This window comes from Ailuropoda melanoleuca, chromosome 2, assembly GCF_002007445.2.
Source record: "Ailuropoda melanoleuca isolate Jingjing chromosome 2, ASM200744v2, whole genome shotgun sequence".
NCBI lineage: Eukaryota > Metazoa > Chordata > Mammalia > Carnivora > Ursidae > Ailuropoda > Ailuropoda melanoleuca.
In genome coordinates, this window is record NC_048219.1 from 20907839 (window position 1) to 20929521 (window position 21683).

The following is a 21683-nucleotide window of genomic DNA, read 5'->3' on the forward strand; positions in this document are numbered from 1 at the left end:
AAGGGGAGTGCTTTTTAAAGGCAGAAGTATTTGACACACTTGGCAGTATTTTTTATTACTCAGTGCTTCCCAGTGTGAGAGATGGTTATTCTCTGATTTGACCCACCTCCTACACTCCAGGGCTGGGGAGTGGGTCACAGTGGGTAGCCCACCAGGGCAAAACCAAATTATTCCTATTTAAAATTGCATTCCTTCTTTAAAATCACAAAATGTCAGACCTGTAAGAATCAGATTCTGTTGTGCCCAGGAGGGCCAGATCGTAGACAGAGCTGGGCAAAGAGGACGGCCCCTCAGAAAAACTTTGATTTAGGGAAAAAAAGCCCAAGAGGGTGCTTTGCTTGCTTCACCCCCCCGCCCCCCGAACACACACACACACACACACACCCTCCTTTTTCACCTGCCATCAGGGCTGGGCTAATGCACATACTTCCTCCCTGCCTTCCCCACATCCTCAAAAATGGAGCCTTTAGGAGAACATAACATAAGGAAAAGACTTGCCCCTTGCCCCAACAGAAAGGGACCTTCCAGAAAATGTGTGGGAATGCCTCCTGTCAGCTAGACTGCTAAATTGCATCTTCCCTCTGCTTGGGGCAAATGCCTGAGCCCTGCTGCTAAGAGACCTGGACCAGCATGAGGAGGCAAATGTTCTCAGATCCCATTGCCCCACTTTCTGACTCAAACTGGTATTGAGAAGAAAGTATGGCAGAGGACCAGGAAGATTATCAGAGAGGCTAAGGGGACATTCAGTCTTGGGACAGCACTGAAGCAATGGATAGTACAATTGTTGGATTTAGGGGGTCACAAGAGTTGGGCTGAGGTTGGTATCAGGATGTAACTCTGACCATGGGAACTGGGGTTATTTTGTGGAATTGGGATTAGATTCAGGTTTAGATCGGTAGGGGAAGAAAGGGGTAAAGAAAGGGGGTGGTAATCAGAAGAGGGAATGAAGCATGAGAGACTATGGACTATGAGAAACAAACTGAGGGCTTCAGAGGGGAGGGGAGTGGGGGAATGGGATAGACTGGTGATGGGTGGTAAGGAGGGCACATATTGCATGGTGCATTGGGTGTTATACGCAACTAATGAATCTTCGAACTTCACATCGGAAACCGGGGATGTACTGTATGGTGGCTAACATAATAAAAAATCATAAAAAAAAAAAAAAAAGATTCAGGTTTAGATTTAAATGGAAGAGTTGAGGGGCGCCTGGGTGGCTCAGTCTGTTAAGCATCTGCCTTCAGCTCAGGTCATGATCACAGGGTCCTGGGGTCGAGCCCTATGTGGGGCTTCTTGCTCAGTGGGGAGCCTGCTTCTCCCTCTGCCTGAGGCTCCCCCTGCTTGTGCCGTCAACTAAATAAAATCTTTTTTTTTAAATATAAATAAATCTAGGAGCTGAGCCAGGTGGTAGGATCAGGCTGACTCAGGGCTGGGTTAGGGTTTGCTTCAGAGCCTCCCTGTGAACTGCCTGCTTCATGCTCGCCCCTCCAAACAGAGGGGATCCCTAGTAGTCACCCCTGGCCTCTGGTCTAGTAGCTTTCTGGCAGAGCTAGGGAGGGTGAGGGTTGGCTCTGGAAGGGAGCACAGTCGGGGTCCCACGGCCAGGCAGCTGTCTAGACTAGAACCTTGCCCCTCAGAGGGTCCACAAAACAGCGGCATCAGCTTCACCTAGGAACTCTGTAGAAACAAAATCTTTGGGCCCCACCTCAGAGCTACCAACTCCGAGTTGACGTTTTAACATGACCTTCTAAGAGTTCTGTACACTTCAAGTTTGAGAAGCACTGAAGAAGCTTTCCTGGCAGAAAGGCCTGAGGTGAGGGCAGGAAGGCCAAAGGGCCTCCAGCCCCTGGGCCTCCTCCAGGGCCCCCTGCCTGGCACCCCCTCCCACTGCTGGAGCCACAGCGACACCTACTGGCCACGGGCACCTAGGCCACCCCCTCCGGGACATCTGGACCCTACGGTCCCGCCCCGCCTGGCCTCTACCCTGAAGCTGGCATTCCTGAGTTCTGAGGCTCTGGCTTTCCCAGCTAGGCTGGAGCGGGTGTAGGATGGCCCCGGGGCCTCAGAGTGGGGCAGGGCTGCTCACAGGCGAGGGCTCTGAGACCTCAGTGTGAAGAAGGCAGGGCGAGTAAGCAGGGGGCCTCTCAGGTGCACAGAACTCAGGACACACCCCTACCCGTGGTGTGCTCCCCACTCTCAGCAGCACAGAGCTCCCTCCGTGGGAGTTTCTTCACTGCGGCCCTCAGCCAAAATGGACAGGGTGCAGCTTCCTGTCCCAAGCAACATACAGCTGATGCCCCTCGAGGAGGTGGGATTTGAACCTCTGTCTGAACCACTCTTCCTGGAAGTGGACGTTTAGGAACTACAACTGAAAAGCAACTCGGGGAAGGGGAGCAGGAAGGATATTTCTGGCCCAGGGTGGTAGTTGCTGGAGACTGAACTCCCGTGACAGAATTTTAAGTCAAAGGGTAGACTAAGGCCAAAGGGCAGAGACGTGAGAGGATGGGGAGGGAAGGCAACCCACTTCAAGGCAGGACTCCACTGACCCACCCCAGGGGACCTGACTGCTCCAGAGGGCCCCTGGGCCCTCGGCTGCTGGCCCAGAGCAGGCCAGGGAGGAGAGCGGGGGGCCTCCTTGAGGCGTCAGTAATCCCCTCCCTCCCGTCATTGCCAGTCCCAGTTATTGTTGAACACACACCCCTCCCAGCCCCGCCCCGGTCTGCTCTCAACTCTGAGAAGGGGTTTGCCTGGGAACTAAATGATTGTGATTGCCCACCACTGTCTGCCATTAGTGGTGATTAGTTAAAACATCAGAGTCTAAACAGTCAATTGGCTCTAATAATTAATACTATGGCTCAGCTGTGACTGTGAGCTCGCGAGGTGAGAGAGAGAGAGAGAGAGAAGGGCAGGGGGAGGCAGGACTGGCAGGGGAGCCCGAGCTCCAAAGCTACTGTTTCTCGACCCACACGCCAGGTGCTGGGCCAGGGCGCATCTGCTCCTAATTTTGTGTGCTCACAAGACATTTTAATAAATTACTTCACTGAGTTATCAGAATCGCCCTGTTAGTCTCCGCTGTGCAGGTAAGAAAAACGAGGCACTGAGAGGAAAAGCCAGTAAATGCTCAGTAACAGTCAGGGGAACGAACAGATGGGTAAGTGAGTGAAGTACCCAAAACGGAAACTCAAACCCGGGTCAGCCTGACTCAGCAGCTGTGGAGGGGAGACGGGAGGAACAGCAGAGACAAAGCAAGAAGAGAAAGTACACACCCACGCTTCTCTCTCCCATCATCTCTCCTTATGCACGCTCCCTCTCACACACTCACTCCTCTCTCTAGCGCCTAACACACCCCGTCTGGCTACATGCGCACACACACACACGTGCACACACGCACGCCCCTCTCCCTCACACGCAGATCTCCATCAGACACCTGCCCTCTCCCCCCCCCACTGTATGCCCTACTCCGCATCCCTCTCCACACACGTGAGTCTTCTCAATCCCAATCCTGTCTACATACCCACCCTGCCACACGAATGTCTCCCAGCCACTCCCTTACACCTGCCCTTCTCCCCCTCCCTGCTCCTGCACACAGACCTCCCCCTGCCTTCCCGATGAACCTCTCCCTCTCCGCTCGCTCATTCCTGTGTTCACACCTCTCTCTCCCCCAACTGCTCGCTTTCATTTCTCTCTCACACACGTCTTCCTTTCTCTCACACACCCCTCCTCTTTCTCGGGGCCGTCTGTCCTCTCCAGTGCTGTATTTCCAGCTCTTAGAATATCACTTGGCCCAGAGTAAGCCCTCCGAGAGGGTTTGGGAAGTGAAATAAGCTCTCTGCCTCCTACACACACACTCCCCGCTCTCTCTGTCCACCCCACGCCGTGCACACGTCTCTCGCACACACAGGTGTACACTTTGGGCCTTATCCTAGACCGGCCCCCATTGTGCCCTCCCGCCTTGCCCCCCCCTCCAAGAGTCAGGACCCAGAGGCCTCCAGCAGGCTAGGCTTGCTCATCTCAGAACTGCCCCAGATCTGGAAGAACCTCAGGGACTTCCCTGCCTGGCAGTGGGGCGGGGGCTCTCTCGCAGACCCCTGAGTGATCCTAGAGCCGGCTCAGCTGCTCCCCACCCCCTCCCTGGGTCACACGCAGTGACAGAGCGGCCAGTGAGCAGGAGGGCTGTGTGTGCATTGCTATTAATCACCCCTCCTGGTCCGCTAACGAGGCTAATGCGGTAAGTGACAATAGCCCATCTTGGTTCCTGATTTAGGGGCTCAGGACGGAAGCTGGGCTCCTGGGAGTGAAGACGTGAATTCTCCACGACACTAAACCTTCAAATAAATCTCCTCCAGTCAGAGAAGCCCAGGGCACTAAATCCCATGCGCTGGTAATTGAAACCCTTAGAGCTTTCTTGGGTAGGGAAATTGCTTGGAGAGAGAAAGCCTCCCAGGGGTTCCGGGTGGGGTGGTGGGCTAGCATAGAGGCCCGCAGAGGGGAGGCTACTGGAGACCCTCTCTGAGCACGTGGGTCTCCGTCTGTCCTGGTGGGTCTGTCTGTGTTTCTAGGAGTGTGTTCACGTGACCACGGCCCATCTTCTTCCCACCAGCTCTGCGGACACTGGCATGTTTCTAGGAAAGCTGGAGCTTCTATCTTTCGAGGGCTTCTCCCTTTTGAAGTCACTGGGGCTTCTGCCTGTCACTGACCTCGCAACCGGGCTTTATTTAAACAAAAGAAATTGACAGCATGACCCGGCTTTGCCTGCCTTCCCCTCTTCCTACCCCTCTCACCCCCACACCTCCAGCCCCCACCCACCCCATCTTTCACTCTCTTTTCAGACATTCCCCTGCAGTCCCTTCAAGTTCTCCTCCCACTCACTCGGCCACTGAATCATTCAGCAGCTGCTACCACCCGCTCTGTACCAGACCCTGTGTCGGGTCTTGAGTGTCCTAGGTGAATCGGAGAACCTCCCTGACCTCAGGGAGCTCAGAGTCTACCAGGCGAGACAGATGGACAAACACACCATTGCAATATTATAGGTAGGATGTGTGCAATAATAGAGGTAAAGACATATAAGAAATAACATGAGAAAGAGAAGGCAATTAATATCAGCGAAGGCTTCAAAGAGGGAGTATTGTCTGGGTCTGGTCTTCAAGAACAAATAGGAGTTACAGGTTGCCCGTGGGAAGGTGGATGTCATGAGTGACCACTGTTGGCAGTGAGAACAAGACACGAAGAGCCGGGCCTTGCCCAGCCATAGCCCACAGCCTTGCTGGAGGCGGTATGAGACTGGAGAGGGGCTTGCATGATAAGGAGCTCCGAATTTATGCCATGGGCTTTGGGAGCCGAGGAAGGGTCTTAAGTGGCTGAACGACAGGATCCGAGTTGTGTTTTAGGAAGATCCTGCTGGCTGTAGAGATAGAAATGGATTAGAGGGGACAGAGATGCGTTAGGAGACTTGACAGGAAAGACTGGAGATGATGCCTGAACTAAAGCAACAGAGAAAAGACGGTGCTGGAGGTCTCAGCAGGTAAATTCAGCTAAGATGTAAACTTACTGGATGTAGGGGCCAGAGTAAAGAGTTAGAGTCCAGACCGCTGAAGCAGGGAGGTGCAGGGGGTGGTGCCAGGCATGGAAATAGGAAAAGCAGGAGGAGGGCAGGGGTAGAGAACGACAAGTCTCATTCCAGACACACTGTGCTTGAAGAGCCTGCGGAACATCCGAGCAGGGGATCAGGCGCACGGTGACAGGCAGGGGCCAGGACTGCAGGTAGGGACTGAGGAAGCCAGCGTGCGGAGAGAGGAGGAGATGGAGACAAGGTACTAGCCAGTGTCCGAGGGAGCGGAGTGGAGGGGGCAGGAGTGTGGGTCCTGGCATCGCCCAGCTGGGGTTGAGAGCCCAGCAGCATGGCTTACAGGGTAACCATGGACAGGCTACAGAGCTTCTCCATGCCCATTTCCCCAGTGATGGAATAGTAAAGTGCTAGGCGTGGAGAAAGTATTTGATCGATGCTATCCCTTTCCTTCTTCCTCATCTTTTCAGCTCGTACTTATCCATCACCTCTCAGCCTGTGTCTCGTCCTCAGGGAGGCCTTTCTAGATTCCTCTGAGCAGGGCCAATCTGCATTTATAGGTTCCCCTAGCACTGTTCACCTCTCTTTGGCACGACTGCAATTTTACAGTTGTTTGTATAATTTTATTGTATCTGTTTCCTCCTACTTTGTAAGCTCCATAAGGACATAGACTTTATTGTATCCTTAGACCTTGATGCAGTGCCTAGCACATGGAAGACCCTCAATAAATATTTAGTGAATTAATGAATAAATGAATATCACTGGAGTAGCCATCACATCCGGGGAATGAGAACCATCGAGGATCTGATTGAGAGCAGCCTGATTGACAGTGGGTGGTGGGGATGCAGACCGCAGTGAGTTAAGGAGTGCTAGGAGACAAAGGAGGATGGACAGCAAGCACAACTCTTTGGAGCATCTTAGGTGAACCGGGAAGGAGAAGGGGAGGGTGTTAGCTACAAGGTGCCATCCAGAAGGGAGAGATGAGTTGTTGACATTGTTGCAGTGGGAGCGACTCCAAGCTAGTAGATGCTAATGGAGGGAGGCACAGGAGAGAGGGGAGCTTTCCCCAGGAACATAGGCAGCAGCTTTCCCCAGGAACATAGGCAGGAATGGGATTCTAAACTCAGGAGAAGGGATTATAGTGAGAACAGGAAGATGAATACCTCTTCCACTGAAACTGGAAGAAGATAGGAGGCAAGTGTGGATTTGGAAGTTGAAGAAATTCATACCTAAGGACTTCAGATTTCTTTTTTTTTTTTTTAGATTTTATTTATTTATTCAACAGAGATAGAGACAGCCAGCAAGAGAGGGAACACAAGCAGGGGGAGTGGGAGAGAAAGAAGCAGGCTTCCAGTGGAGGAGCCTGATGTGGGGCTCGATCCCAGAACGCCAGGATCACACCCTGAGCTGAAGGCAGACGCTTAATGACTGAGCCACCCAGGCACCCCGGACTTCAGATTTCTGAGCAAAATGGGAAGCAAGGCCACCTAGTAAGAGAGAGGGGGACAGAAGATAGGGTGGGGGACTCCAGATAGTAAAATATTATTGGATTGTCTCTGTGGGAAAAGGAAGACAGAGCTGACCAAGGGCATGTTAAGGGATTGCTTAGTAGTGCTGAGATTGGAAACTGTGAATTTTTACTGGCACATATCTGCATGGTTTTGTGATTTTCCCCAGCTGCGTTTAGCCGCCTGTGTGTGTGACACAAAAAGGAGAATAGTTGGATGGTGGAGGAGGCAGAAACAGCGAGAGGGTGTTGCAGTGATGGGCCCTAGGACTCGGCCTAGAATCCGTGAGTCAGTGGTGGCCCAGGAGATGGGAGGATAGAAGGAGAAGCCAGTATGATGGGTGCAAGGCATAGGAGGGTCAGGGGGAGAGGGAGTTCTATCACAGCCATTCAGGCTGGTGACCAGGTCCTCCAGGAGGAAGTGAGTCCAGGGAAAAAGAACAGCCACTGAGGAGGTCAGTGATGGGGCTTGGGGTAGACAAGTGAGCGTCAGAGTCCTGGAGGACTATGGAGAATGGGGGACACCAGTGATGAGGGATGCAGGGGCAGGGGGAGAACTTGACCTCAGAGCCCACAGAGTAAAGTAACGGTGGGCTGCAAGTGGCAGTGAGCACAAGGAAGACACTGACCCCACCCCGGCCCAGCCCAAGGAACCCAGAGTTGGGAGAATAAAGAGCTGGCAGTGGTGAGGACTCCAGGGAGTGGTGTCTCCAGGGCAGGTGCCAGTTTCCAGGAAAGTGATGAGAGGAAGTAAAGGAAGTATCTAGGCACCAAGGAAGGAGAGTTTACTGGCACGGAACTCAGTCCCGAAGGGCATGATGGGAAGATGGTAAAGAGCCATCAGTGGCGCCACCCCGCCCCCCCTTCCCCAGCATCTCTCCTAGGGCTGTCCGCCTCTCCAGCCCACCTCCCCCAACTTGACATCTCTCCTCCTGCACCAACAGCTTCCCACCCCACCTCGCATGCGTGTGTTCCCCATGTTCCCCCACCTCCTCCCCAGACTCTCCCCTGCCCTGCCCCACCCCAGCCGGCCTGAGTGAGCAGGAACCCCTGCACCTTCATTTCTCAGGTCACTGCTTGGCTAATGGGCTATTAATTTGCTCAATCGTCCCCTGTGAGGCAAACTCAATTTCTGCCAGCCAGTCGTCCCTCCCTGTCGACAGCGTGATTGATTGGAGGAACAGCTGTCACCGCCCGGCTGCCTGCTCCCTGCCTCCTTTCCTGAGAGTCCTCACCACCCCTCCTCCTCGGGCCGCTGCCCCGCGCCCACAGAGGCAGCGCACCCCTGCCACCTGCCCAAGGATCTGTCGCCAGCAATGAAAAATGACAGAAATATTTAAGGACAAATAAGGTTTCCCAACGCAATTGAAAATGATTACAGGCAGCTACAGATGGGGCCAGTCTGATGCGCAGCGGCAAATCAAATCGAATTTCCTTATCGGCGTATTATTTTAGGCGTTATCTGGCACGTTGATGCAGTTATCAATTCAATTTCAGCCGCCGGTCCGCTGTTTACTGTCTCGCCTTTGCTGGGAAAAGGTAAACATGCTCAGCCCAGCAAATTAATTTCTGGCTGAAGCCAGAGGCTGCAAAGGACTGCTCTGCGGGACCCACGGCCCCCACCTTGGCCCTGGGCTAGTGGGCCAGGCTGGTTGGGCCTGGGACAGGCGAGAGCTTGCCGGGGGACCAGAAGCCCCGCTAGCTGCCTGCCCCGCCTGGCCTGGGCCCCAAGCAGGATTCAGGGCTCCTAGGAGACTGAGGTGACCGCTGTTGGCTCCGCGGCTGCTGCCAGGGAGAGGTGAAGGTCTCCCATTAATTCCCAGCTAAAAATGACAAATTCATCTTGGACGACAATTAAATGAAGTCAGTAATTGATGCTAATTGATCTCCAGATGCGAGGGCTCCCCTCAGCCTTAGCAGCACGTGCCTGTCTTGCTCTCTCTCCCCACCCCAGCCCCCTCCTGCCCTACTTCTCTCTGCTGCTCTCTTGGTCCTTGCCCAGCGCCTAGGGCTGGGGGTCTCCTGACCCTGCAGGTCTGCGGGAGACAGCTGGCCTGGGCTGGGCTAGCAGGCAGGGCCTGAGGCCGAGGAGCTGGCCTGCTGCCCACCCAGCCCCGCAGGCACTTGTAATCAGTGCCCCTAGTCCCACCCATCAGCCCAGAAAGCAGGTAATGTGCCCTCCTCGGTGGTTCAGGATTTATTGCCCACAGCTGCAGAGGTCCCACTTCATTTTTATAAGCCCAGCGTCAGAGCCAGCAGGGGGTAAAGCACACTTGGATTGACTTGACTTGAAACAGTACAGTCCTAGCATTTTGGCTCCGTGGCAGGGAAGGCACTGGGGAAGAGTATACAGGTACCCTCCGTCTACACTCACATATAGGCAGAGGTGCTCTGGTGTGTTTATCGGATGTGTGTGAGCACCTACCGGGGCGTGCCAGTGCCCCCCACATGCACACACCTCGAGAGGATAGGTGTGCACATCCACATATGGAGATTTTCCTGAATTGGGCCCTTTTCTGAAGGGCTAATCCCAGGGAACCCCGAGAGGCTGCATCTGCCCCACCCGCCCCTGGCCGGCCCAGCCCAGGGCGCCGTCTGGAAGTTACTAGCTAAGGAAGGAGGAGGAACAGAATTGTAGCTCCAGAACAGGAGGGAGGCCGCAGTTGTGCTGGGGACAGCCGAGGTCGGGGGTATGAAATAGCTGAGACCCCGGAAGTCCCACCAGTCTCTAAACAGGTTGGCTGCTCCACTCGATGGAGCAAAGGCTCATGGGGCCAACAGTTGGGGTTCCAGGCCCCAGACTCGGTGAACTTGATCATGTATTGGCCCAGAGCCCTTAGCTCCAGTTCGAGCCCAAGTCTGAGCCCACAGCTGTCCACAGGCTGACCTCCACCTGGATGTCCTGCATAAGTTTGCCATTGGCCACCCAGGAGACATGCATGGCTCAATCCAGGCCCCCTCTACTGCTTGCGACGGTAAATAGCATCCATCACCGTAGGGGTCAGGGCACCAGCCAGGCTCTTGTTTCATAAGGACCCAGAGCTGGGAGGAGGCCATGTGGCGTAGGCAGTGCCAATCGGAGCTTTTGCAGGCAGAGGTGGGAGAAGGGAAGATGGCATGCGGGCATAAATGTGTCACCCTGTGTGTCGTATCTGTGTATAAATGCCACATGTGAGGAACTGGTGCTGTGTGAGGGGTCTGCTCCGTCTCTTGGAAGGAAGAGGAGCAAAGGAAGGAAAAGGCACACATAGTGGGGTACATGACTAGACCGGACCCTAGATAAGGGTCAGGGTGGAGGCGAGAAGTCAGAGAAAACTCCCACGATGTCTACCAGCTAACGTCTGCATCCTTCGGAGAGCTGAGCAAGGTCGACCGTCGGGTATTCATTCACTCATTCAAAGAATATCATTGGTTTCTATTATTACTATTACTATTCTCTTACTTGGGGCTATGTCCTCTCCTTGATGCTGGAGCCATAGCAGTAAACAAGTTAATCCTTACCGTCAAGAAATTTCCAGTCTAAAGTGGGTGACAGACACAGAATAGACAATTGTAACACTGTGACACTGGAGCTGGCACAAGAGGCTATGGGAACACAGAGAAGGCACCTAGTATGGTCTGGGGGGAGTCAGGGAAGGCTCCATGGAAGAAGGAATTCTGAGTCCTTCAGAGTGAGAGTAAGAGTTAGCCAGCTTGTGCCAATGACCATTCCCATATCGTTTTTGGCTGGTTGGCAAGCCCAAAGCAGAGACAGAGAGGCCTATTTGGTTCCAAGTGACTCAGGAACTGCTAAGAATGTCACCCTCCCCCTGAGCACCAGCCACTGCCCTGGGGTCCAGGCAGGAGGGTACAAGGTTGTTTTCAGGGCATCCCCGGGTACTGGCAGATAAATATGGGCCATCGCTAAATGCACATCTCTCCTCTGGCTGCCCCACCCCCACCTCCTCGACCAGGGATGCCTATTAATCCTGACAAATGATGACTTACGAACATGTAATGCAAACTGATTCATCATACATTCAAATCCGCCGCCCCGCCCCAGCGGGAGGCCCCAGCCAGACAAGTGTATTACACGGATAATGTATTTGACGTATTAATAAAACCAGCTGCATTGCTCTGGCGCGGGGACTGGGGAATGCCAATATACGATGACAGATCACATATTGATGAAATCCAGATGTTTGGAATCATAGTCTTGGGGCCTTGTTCATATTGACTGAAGGTAAAAAATGCCATCTGTCAGCATGTTAACTCTTCCTGTCCCACACTCAGCAGAGGCGCCAATCATGGTTTTCTGGAGGGAAGAGAAGGGAAAAGGGGAAGAGCGAGAGGGCGCAGGATGAATAATTAGGGGGTCTGGATGGTGACGGATGGATGAAGTGGGCGTAGATGGTTGTATTGTGGATACAATGGGTGGAAGGGACACTTTTCATGCCTTAGTTCTTGACCTCTCAGCAGCATGTGACCCTATCAGTGACACCCCCCCCCCAAAATCTTTTCTTCTTGGCTTTAATGACATCACACTTGTTTTCATCCTTCTCTTGACTGTTCTTAGTCCTTGATGACTTAAATTTCCTCCACCTGTTGGAGTCAGTCAGGGTTCTGTTCCAGCCTCTTCTTACTGTGTACTTGCTCCCTAGCTGATCTCACCTACTTTCAGCTTCAGTAACTGGCTTATTCATTCCATGAGTATTTACTTACTGCCATATGCCAGACATTGTGCCAGGCACAGCGAATGCCCTGGGGAACTTCAGCTCTCACCTTTGTGTCAACGTCTCCAGCTCTCCTTCTGGCTCTGGCTCCCACATAGTGCCTAGAAAGCATTTTCACATGGACGTCCTAACAGCTCCTCAAACTAAGCACTACATCCAAAATCGAACTAATTTTCCTCCTCACCAAGCCTGCTGCTCCTCCCCCTCTTGCTCAAGCCAGAAACCTTGGGGTCACCCTTGGCTCCTTTCCGTCCTTTCACCCCCACGTCCACCCCGTCCCCTTCTGTTCACCTCCATCCTCACCATCCTCACCATCGCCCTCCCGCAAGGCACCATCATGTTTCACCTGAGTTAGTGAGATCACCTTCTCAACAGCCTTCTTGTACTCTCTCCTTTGCCCCCTCAGACCATTCTCTGCAGTAAGAATGATCTTTTTGAAGTGCAAGTCTGATATGTCTCTCTCCTGCTTAAAACTCTCCTGTATATTAAAAAAATCAAAAACAAAATCATTAACGTAACTAAAAAGTCCTCCAGGGTGTGGCCTCTCTCTCATTATATGTCAACACTCTGCCCCTCGCTCCCTCTGGAGCCCCTCACTGCAGCCACACTGGACACTTTGCAGGTCTTCAGTTGGCCCTCCTCCCCTCCTGTACCTTCGAACACGCTGTACTGTGCCTAGAACGTTACTTCCCACAATCACTGCCTGACTGGCTCCCAGTATCCTTCACACCTTTGCCTCAATGTCCTTCCCTTCACCTCCCAGGCCAGCTGATATACTCCCACAGTTCCATGTTAACACCAGTCTGGGGACATTGGTTTAATGCCCCTCTCTGCACTCCGTTCCTAAGGTCCTTGAGGGCAGAGAGTGTACCTGTCTTGTTCATTATTGCATGGCATCGGGCCCATTGTCAGTATGCAGCTGACGTGGGTCGAATACTATTGAATTGTTGCCTAGGTGAGTGGACGGCTAGGTAAGTAGCTGGGCACTATGCGGTGGTTAAGAGCACTAGCTTTGGCATCAGACAGACCTGAATTTAAATCCTGCTCTGAACCTTCTAGCTCTGTCACTTCATTGTTCCAAACCCCATTTTCCTCGTCAGGGTGATTGCAATAATAATATCTACATCACAGGACTGTTGTAAAGACGAAATGGGATAAAATATGTGCAACATTAAGCCTACAGCCTAATGTACAATAGCGCTCCATAAATAGTTATTATTATTAATACACAGATAATGGATAAATGGTTAGATGGATGGACAGATGGATATACTGGCATACAAACCCATCAATAGATATATGGGTATGGATAGATAGGAAGAAGGACCTCCGTGGAGGCCAGAAGGGCCAGGGCCAGGGTACCTACAGAATGGTACACAATCTTGACTATAGCAGGGAAGAAGCCCGGATACAGGGCGAGGCCAGGCTGGTGTCAGGAAGGGGACAGACACAGGCACAAACAACAAACTGCTAGCAGCCTACCAGAGATGATAATGACTCATCACTTTGCCCAGAGCCCTGGTTTAATCGAATCCTCACAGAAGTCCTGGGAGTTAGGTATTATTATACCTGTTTCGCGCAAGGAAAAACTAAGGCTCAGCAGTGTTACGTGATTCGCCCAAGGTCTCACAGCTAGTAAGGGACAACTCGGTTGAATTCTGCTTGAAGGCTCCTCTGTGTCTTGTTCACCAGGAAATAGAAGCCCTTCTATTGGGGGTTCGGTGAAGGGGAGGGTGGGACACAGACGTGTGTATACACAAACACACACCTGTACACACATATACTCCCTTAAAAGGCCCAGCTTCCATTGCCATTTGTCATTAGCGGTACCCTCACCCTTATTTAACCCTTCCCCTTCTGAAATCAGACACCGGGCAGTCAAGCCCTGCCTTTTGTGGTCTACAGAGAAAAGATCACGAAGATGGGACTTGCTGCTTGAACAGAGAGGCAAGAATGGAACCCACAGGCAACAGAAGTAGGACACAGCCCAACAGGCCCAGCCAGAGAAGCAGTGGCTCGGGGGGCACTGCAGGGTCGGATGTGGCTTAGTGATCGAGGGAGGGAGGGACTTCCCTCGGAACGAGCCCCCACCCTTCAGTGTCCAGCTCTGCGCCAGGCTTCACTATGGAAGATGGCGGAGAAGGAGCCGCTCATGCGGGCCCGGGAGTTGCCTGCTCCCAACGGTCAGCACGTCCCGACAGAGGGGGGCAGCAGAGGGCCGATCTGGGGCCCCGGTGCCTGAGGCCCAGTTCCAAGGCCTCAGGGCGGGACTGGTTGGAGCCCGGCCCCGGCGAGGAAAGGGCTACTTGGCCTGAGCGCTCGGCTCTCCTCAGCGTGCCTATCCGTCTTCACAGCCTGCGCCCGGTCACTCCGTGGCGGAGCCTGGCCGTCTTGGGTGGGGAGGTATTCTAAGCAGCTCAGAAGGCGAGGGGGACCTCGCGGAGGTCACACAGCTAGGGAGCTCGCCCCTGTCATCGCCTCTGGCTCTCTGAGCTTGGGTGCCCTGCGGAAGGCTGAGGACGGGGTCGGCCCCTCCGCTCCCCGCTGTCCTCCTGCTTGGGGGACACCTGCGGCGAGGCGGGCGGAACAGCGGAGGCGGCGGGCGCTGGCGGGAGGGAGGTGCGGTAATGAATGCGGACGGGAGGCGGAATGAGCGATCCATCTTTGCGTGGGAGGGGAGGGGGCCGCGGGCGTTCCCCCCACACACTCACACACTCAATCAGGCGCTGTCAGACCTCGGGCCGCCTGGCATTTTGGTGAAGAATCTCTCAGCTAAAAATTGTTGTCAGTCCCATTTCCTCGTTATCAGTGCAAGGGCTGAGGCAGCGCCCGGGGATTAACAGGAGCGGGCGAGTGCCCGCACCGCCATCCGCCGCCGATAACACTGGGCCTCCCGCCTCACCTCCCCCATTCATCATCTTTAGCACTGACAGCCCGTCCGGGTCCCTGTCCCCAGTCCCTCACGCTTCCCACGTCTCCCCACGAGGCTGCTCAGCCTGCCTCCTGACCTCCCCGTGGAGCTAGGCCTCCTGAAGAGGGACAAGATTCAACTTAGGCCCGCGTGACCTAGACCCACCTGTGGCAAAGGGCCTGGCCAGCTGGGGGGGAGGGGGGACAGGGGCAGGAGTGAGGGCTGCTCAAGGAGGAGAGGATGCTTTCTGACAGCCAGCCTCTGGAGGGCTCGGTGTGCTTACCTGTGATGCTGGCATTGGCGTTGGAGAAGGGATTCCTACATTAGATGGGCAACTGCGCTAGGGATTCCAGAGGCCTGGCCAACCTGAGAATGACTCTCAGATTCTGGGAACTGTGGAAGAGAAGGGCCAGGATGCCTACTCTCAGGCCTAGGAAGAGTAGGGGGTTGAGGACTTCGTTCCCACCCCTGCAAGACCACAGCCCCCTCCTCTTGGCCATTCCCAGCGGTTTTATGGCCCGTTTTATGGCCACTGTAATGGTCCAGGTCAAAAGCTTCAGGGAGCTGTATTCTGGGAATTATGCAAACGAGGAGCAGGCCCAGGGCCAGAGTATGGATTTTGTCATTAAACCTGGGCAGGCCATGTCGTTAGTGCAGTAAAACCCACGTCATGACCACAGGTCTCAATATAAAATTATAGGGAACACAGCGGGGGAGGGGAAACAGGGGGCCCATGGCCAGGCTGACACCTGCCACTCTAACCCCTGAGAAAATGGGGGTGGGATGGAGAGCATAGGCTTCAGGGTCCCTCTGCTGATCCCTGTCAATGCTATTCCTAAAGCTCAAGCCAGGAAGAGGGCCCATTGTCCTGATGGGGAAACCGAGGCCAAGCTCAGAAAAGTAGATCTCTGTGGCAGCAAAGCAGATGAACTGAGAAATAAGTATATAGGAATCCTGATTCCTGGTCCCAGCCTTGGAGGGAAGACTCTGGGCTCTAGGAATCCCTAAGAGCCAGAGATGGTAGCCCAGGCTAAAAGGGGCAGAACCCCTGATATTTCCACCTCAGCTCAGACCCTATGGCCTGGATCCTCCTCTTTGTCAGGTCTCCTCCCTTACCATTTCCCCCAGTTATGCCCCAGGCCCTGCCTCAATGATCCGTTTCAACAGCCTTGTCAATTCTCCCTTATTCACCCCTCATGCCTTCCATCAGGCACTGCCTTCCCCTGGACCCTACCAACCACCCTCTGGCCCCTCCAGCCCCCACCCTGGAGCACCCGCTCGCACCTCCCCCAGCCCTGGCCAGGGCGGCACTGGCTGGACCCACTGACCCTTCTTTGGTTTTCCTATTACTTTGTGATCTCCTTCAGGCCAAGAATGTGTTTTATTTATCTCTGAACTCCGGTTTCTCCTAGAATAATGCCTGAAGTAAAATAATTGTTTAATAAATGTTTGCTGAGTGAATAAATAAATGAAGTGTTGAGATCATGAGCTGAGTACAGGGGTCACTAACCGGTTTGGAGGCCTCGGTTTCCCCATCTGTAAAACAAAGGTAATGGCCTGCAGAATTTCTAGGGTCTCACTCACTTCTGAGATTCTCAGGCCGAATGATGGTCGAGGCAGAGCTGAGACTAGAATCCTCATCTGCCACTTTCCAGACCAGGCCACATCTGCTTCTTTTACTCAGAACTGCCTTCCAGCTGTCCTCTGAGCATCTGAGGCATGGCCACCAAGGCGCATGATCAGTAGGACCCCTTTCCCTCCCAGAGACCTAACCACACAGACTAGAGCCGCACCTACCCCACCCTGGCACACACCAAGCCTCCACGGTGGACATCCCAGCTCTGTGAAGATCGCCCGGCTTCTAGGACAATCTGCTCTTCTTCCTACAGCCTTTCCCTTCCTCTTTTCCTTTCCTTTGCTTCATCACTGCACATCTAGTCAATGTCAGGTCTGTTTTGATTGTCTATAAATATCAAGTTGGATAAGAAATGGCCTCTGCCCACAAGAAACTCACAACTCATTCATTTGCTCCCCTTCTCTGCCTGGAACCATTCTAAGGTGCAACTTACATTTCATTTCTTTGGTCAAGACTTCTCTTTTTTCACTCCTCAAAACACACACCCAGAATGAACTACTCCCTCCTTTGAGCTCTCAGATGACTCAGTCTGGGCATCAGAGCTTTGACCACCCTCAACCTTGTGTCAAAGGGAGGTGGGTCCTGTGCTCAGCCTGGACTGGGAGCTCCTTCAGGCATGGGGTTGCTAGAGTTAGCAAATAAAAATACATGACCTCCAGGTAAATTTGACTTTTGGAAAAACAATGAGTAACTTTTAGCATAAGTACATGCCATGGAACATTTGGGACATATTTATACTAAAAAAGTATTCATTGTTTACTTGAAATTCAAATGTAACTGAGCATCTTATATTTATTCTGGCAACCCAACTCAACCAGCTTGGTCCTTACTGGCATGGCCTTTATCTCTCTGAAAGCTAATTCTGACCCTCTCTGGACAACAGTGGGAAGAAGCAGGGAGAAAGATCTTGGCTAAAGTTGAAGAAGCCTTTCTACAGTCGGCGTTTACATGGACAGGCAAGGATGTTTCTGGATGAATAGGCCTCCTCAACCCCACAGCTTAAGCAGAGGGCAGAGGAACACTGGATGGCAAGAGTGACAGGGAGAGGGTTTAGGCTCCCCAAAGGGCATGCACTAGGCAACCTTCAGCCTCCTTCCTAGAATAGTGTGCTCTGATCACCATCAACAACAGAGACAGTGACAGAGTTGGGGCACAGTGGGGACAGAGTGCAGGCTCCCAGCTGGCCCACAAGCCAGCATAAGCCAGCACAATACCCACTTGTATTCCCATACAATTTCAAAGGTATTTTGGAGGGAGAAATCCAGAATCTGTTAGGCTTACAAGAGACCGATGAGGTTATCCATGTGAGAGGTAGTGAGACCCTCTCTATAGAGAATATAGATTCCAGGAATACTGAAGAAGCAGAATGACTGGACCTGGTGGTTAAAACAAATGTGGGAGGGAGAGTAAGGCAAGGGAAGGGGCCTCGGGGGAGGCGAAGGTTCCTGGCTCCGGTGACTAGGCGAGTGCAGGGGTCATTAACTAAGATGGGCACTGTGGAAGGGGAGCAGTTTTGTAAGGGGTGGAGAAGCTGAAAGACTTGTTTTTGGATCATTGAGTTTCAGATTCTTGGGGGACATCCAGGCATCGCTGTCCATTAGGCGCTTTGATACAGAGGCCGAGAGAACCAGGGAGGGATCTGGGGCAGAGACACAGATTCCAGAGTCTACAGGCACAGATGGGAGTTAGGGCCGTAAGAAGGAAAAAGATCATCCAGCATGCAGAATAGGGAGAGGAGAGGCTATGGGCAGAATCCTGGGAAGGTGAGGAGTGGGAGACACTACCCCAGAAGTCACATGGGTCCTTTCTGGTCTTTCCCACTCTGTGAGGGCCTTGAGGACAGGGACTAGATCTGATTATATTCTGTGGCCCCACTGCTCTGCCCTGGGGCTGGTTTAGCGTAGACCCCAGACCATGTTTGTTGAATGACTGCAGGAATGAATCCCCTTTCTCCCTCTTTTCTTCCTTCTCCAGATTTGGAGAATATGAAAGCAATGAGGAAAGGAGAGACAGAGGGTGCACTGAATATTCTGGGTGATGGGATGATTAAACCAAGACCTTCACTAACCTGTATGAAATGAAGTGATCCAGCTTTGATTGCACAGAACATTGATTGTGTCCCGATAGATTTCCCAGAGGGGCGGCCGGCTAAGGAGGTGCCATTCATGGCCCCGAGCCACAGAGAAGAGTGAATGGTCATGGTCTCTGAGACCCTTGGGCTCAACCCTCCTCTAGGCCAGGAAGCACTGGGAGGCAGCAGGCTTGGACTGGAGGATTGGGACACAGGGTTTCTGTCCACAGACTAGCCCAGCTTATCTGTCTGTCTCTTCTTCTTCCCTCCCCAGGTAAGAAAAAGGCAGCAGCATTGTTTGACAGCCAGGCCCCTATTTGCCCCATCTGCCAGGTCCTGCTCAGGCCCAGTGAGTTGCAGGAGCATATGGAGCAAGAACTGGAACAGCTGGCCCAGCTGCCTGCCAGGTAAGCCACTAACCAGGGAAGCCTGCTTGCTGGATGATTCCACTCAGGGTTCCAGACACCAGGGCCCGGGAACAGCCGCCTAGCCCGGTCCCCAGCCTCTAGGCAGAAGGCAAGGCCCTCCTGTTTTTCTCCTCTACTCTACTTTCAGTCCTCGGACCCTCCAGCCAAATGGTGATGCCTTTCCCTTCTTGCTGTATTTTCGGAGATGGGAAGAGAGTGACCCCTCTTCAGGCCTCAGCCTCAAAAGGGCACAAGAGGACTGGAAAGGAATGGGCCACTGCCATGGGCCTTGCACTGCCAGGCTAAGCCTCAGGGTAGGGTAGCAGAAGCAGGGTCTGGGCCTGACAGCCTGACCAGAAGGGCGGCCTCGTGCTGCCATCCAGGGGAGGAAGCACTACTGTCTCTATGAATCTCAAGGTCTGAAANTCCCCCCCCCCCCCGCCCCACCCTACCTCCCTTCTCCCTGCCGGAAGGACCAGGTGGAGCCTCTTTGAGGGCCTTATAGAAAAGCCAGATTATCAAAGGGACAGAGCAGGGGTGTAACAAATTACCCCAAATCTTAGCAATTTAAAGCAACCGTTTCATTATGCTCATGGAATCTGTGGGTTCAGGAATTCAGACGGAGCACAGAGGGGATGGCTTGTATCTGCTCCAGGATGTCTGGGGCCCCAGCGGGGAAGACTCAATGGCTGGGAGCTGGGATCGTCTGGAGTCCCCTTCACTCCCATGTCTGGTGACTGATTCCAGCTATCAGCTGGGACCGACCAAAGCACCTACACTTGGTTTCTCCACGTGGCCTGGGCTTGCTCATAGCCTGGCAGCCTCCGGGTAGTTGGACTTTCTACATGGCAGTTTAGGACGCTAAACCAAGTATTCCAGTCGACGAGATGGAAGCTGAATCACGTTTTACAACCTAGTCTCAAAAGTCACTTTATGTCACTTCTGCTGTTCTCTATTGGTCAAGGCAGTATCAGCCCAGCCAGACTGAAGGGGAGCAGGCATACACCCCACCTTTTGATGGGAGAGTGGCAAGGTCATATTATAGGAGAGCACGTGGGATAGGAGACATGGTTGGTTGCAGCCCTCTCTGGAAGATGCGTCTGCCAGAGGCGAACAGCCTGGCCCACCATTCCCAACCCCACCCACCCCTTGTTCAGTCCAAGTCATCAGACTTGACTGATCTTCCTTCTACCTTCTCACCTAATCCCCCTGGCAGGGTGCAGGAGACCCAGAGGTAAACCAGAACTGGTCCCACACCCAGAAGCTCATTGCATGAGAGTAAGGGGAGCGGGGCCATGGAACCTGTGAGGGGTAGAGGCTGCCCCATGGGAAGACCTGTGGGGCACGGAGAAAGCACCAACCCCAGCACAGAGCGGAGAAGACCCCCTATGGGAGGGGCGGCCTGAGCTGAATTTTGAAGGAAGAAGTATTAGTTATCTGTTGCTGTGCTACAAATTACCCTCAAACCTAGTGGCTTAAAACAACAAACATTTATTATCCACGGTGTCTCTGGACCATCAATCCAGGAACAGCTTAGTTGGGTAGTCGTGGGTAGTAGTGGCTTCTGGCTCAGTCTCTCATGAGACTGCAGTTAAGATGTCAGCCAAGGCTGCAGCCATCTGAAGGTCTGCTGATGACTTCGGGAGCCATTCCCAAGGTGGTTCCTCCACATGACATGGCTACTGACTTGCCACAGAGGAAGTGATCCCAGAGAGAGACTAAGAAGGACGCCACAATGCCTCATATGATCTAATCTCAGAAATGATACACTATTGCTTCCAGTGTATTCCACTCAAGAGAGGAGAATTAAACTCTCTAAGCTCTACTTCTTGACAGGAGGAATATCAAAGAATTTGTGAGAATACTTAAAACTACCACAGAAGACTGTACAAATGATAAAAATAATAATCCTGTCTGAACACTCGCTATATGCCAAGTACTCTACATTGCATTAATGTATTTAATCTTCACAACAACCCTCTGGGTAGGTAATTAAAAATTATTAACTCCATTTTATAGATGGGGAAACTGAGGAACAGAGGGGCTAAGTGACTTCTCTAAGGTTGCACAGCCTGTAAAGTGGTAAAGATAAGATTCAAATCCAAGCAATCTGACTGTAGTCCCATGCTCTTAAAAGCTCCCGGCACACACACACACCCCTGATCCCCCCTCCCCCCCGGGACTAGCCTAAAAGGGACACAGGGGAAAGAAATACCTTTTGGCAGTTGAGTTCCACACCTTGGCTGTCTGGGATGGTTTCTGGGTAATTTGCTTCCAATGGAGGAATTCCCCTCAGTAAGAACAGAGACTAGAGGCAGAGGTGTGTGGAGGGACCTGCACCGCCCTGTCAAAGCTGTGGACCCCTAAGGATCTGAAAAATGGGAGCCCAAGCGCTCTTTCTGCCTCCTCAGTGGGGGCCACACTACAGCCGAGTCCCTGTGGCCCCACCCCTGTACTGCCCAGGGCATCCACATCTACCCACAGAAGTGCCCCCCAGCCATGATTCTGCACCAATTCCCCCTGCGCCCCCACATTTTCTCAGGGCACCCCCTACTTCCACACCCTTACCCCATGTCCATTTCCCCACCCAGAGCCCCCACATCTGCTCCGCCCCTCACTGCTGGGTCTTGTGTCCCCCACTTCTGTGCCTCTCACGTCCAGGCCCAGCCCAGCACCCCCTAACCCCTGGCACGCCCCCCCCACACCCGGAGTCTGACAGCCGGACAGCGGGATCTGCACAGCAAGTGAAATTCCCGTCGGATCGATAAAGCCGAAGCGCTGGCGGCGACGGGTCGATGGTTTTATCTGTCTCGGCCCCGCCGCGCCCGGCGCGCTGACAGTCCGACCGGCCGGCAAAGGCGTTCAAGGGCAGCCGCGCC

General features: G+C 53.3%; 1 protein-coding gene and 1 long non-coding RNA gene across 5 annotated transcripts in view; one reads left to right on the forward strand and one right to left on the reverse strand.

Annotated features, from left to right (window-relative positions):
* The window catches only part of RNF220 (ring finger protein 220), a 216699-nt gene that overhangs the window by 163558 nt on the left and 31458 nt on the right, over positions 1-21683 (forward strand). For all 4 annotated transcript variants that reach the window (XM_034651150.1, XM_034651134.1, XM_034651142.1 and 1 more), the window contains exon 2: positions 18672-18804. In XM_034651150.1, coding sequence (XP_034507041.1) covers positions 18672-18804 — 133 coding nt within the window. The remainder of the gene's footprint in view (positions 1-18671; positions 18805-21683) is intronic.
* LOC117798755 overlaps positions 6970-21683 on the reverse strand; it is a 27187-nt gene continuing 12473 nt past the window's right edge. The window contains exons 2-3 of the long non-coding RNA XR_004622904.1: positions 11829-12257; positions 6970-11361 (exon numbers count right to left, since the gene is read on the reverse strand). This is a non-coding gene — a long non-coding RNA (uncharacterized LOC117798755). The remainder of the gene's footprint in view (positions 11362-11828; positions 12258-21683) is intronic.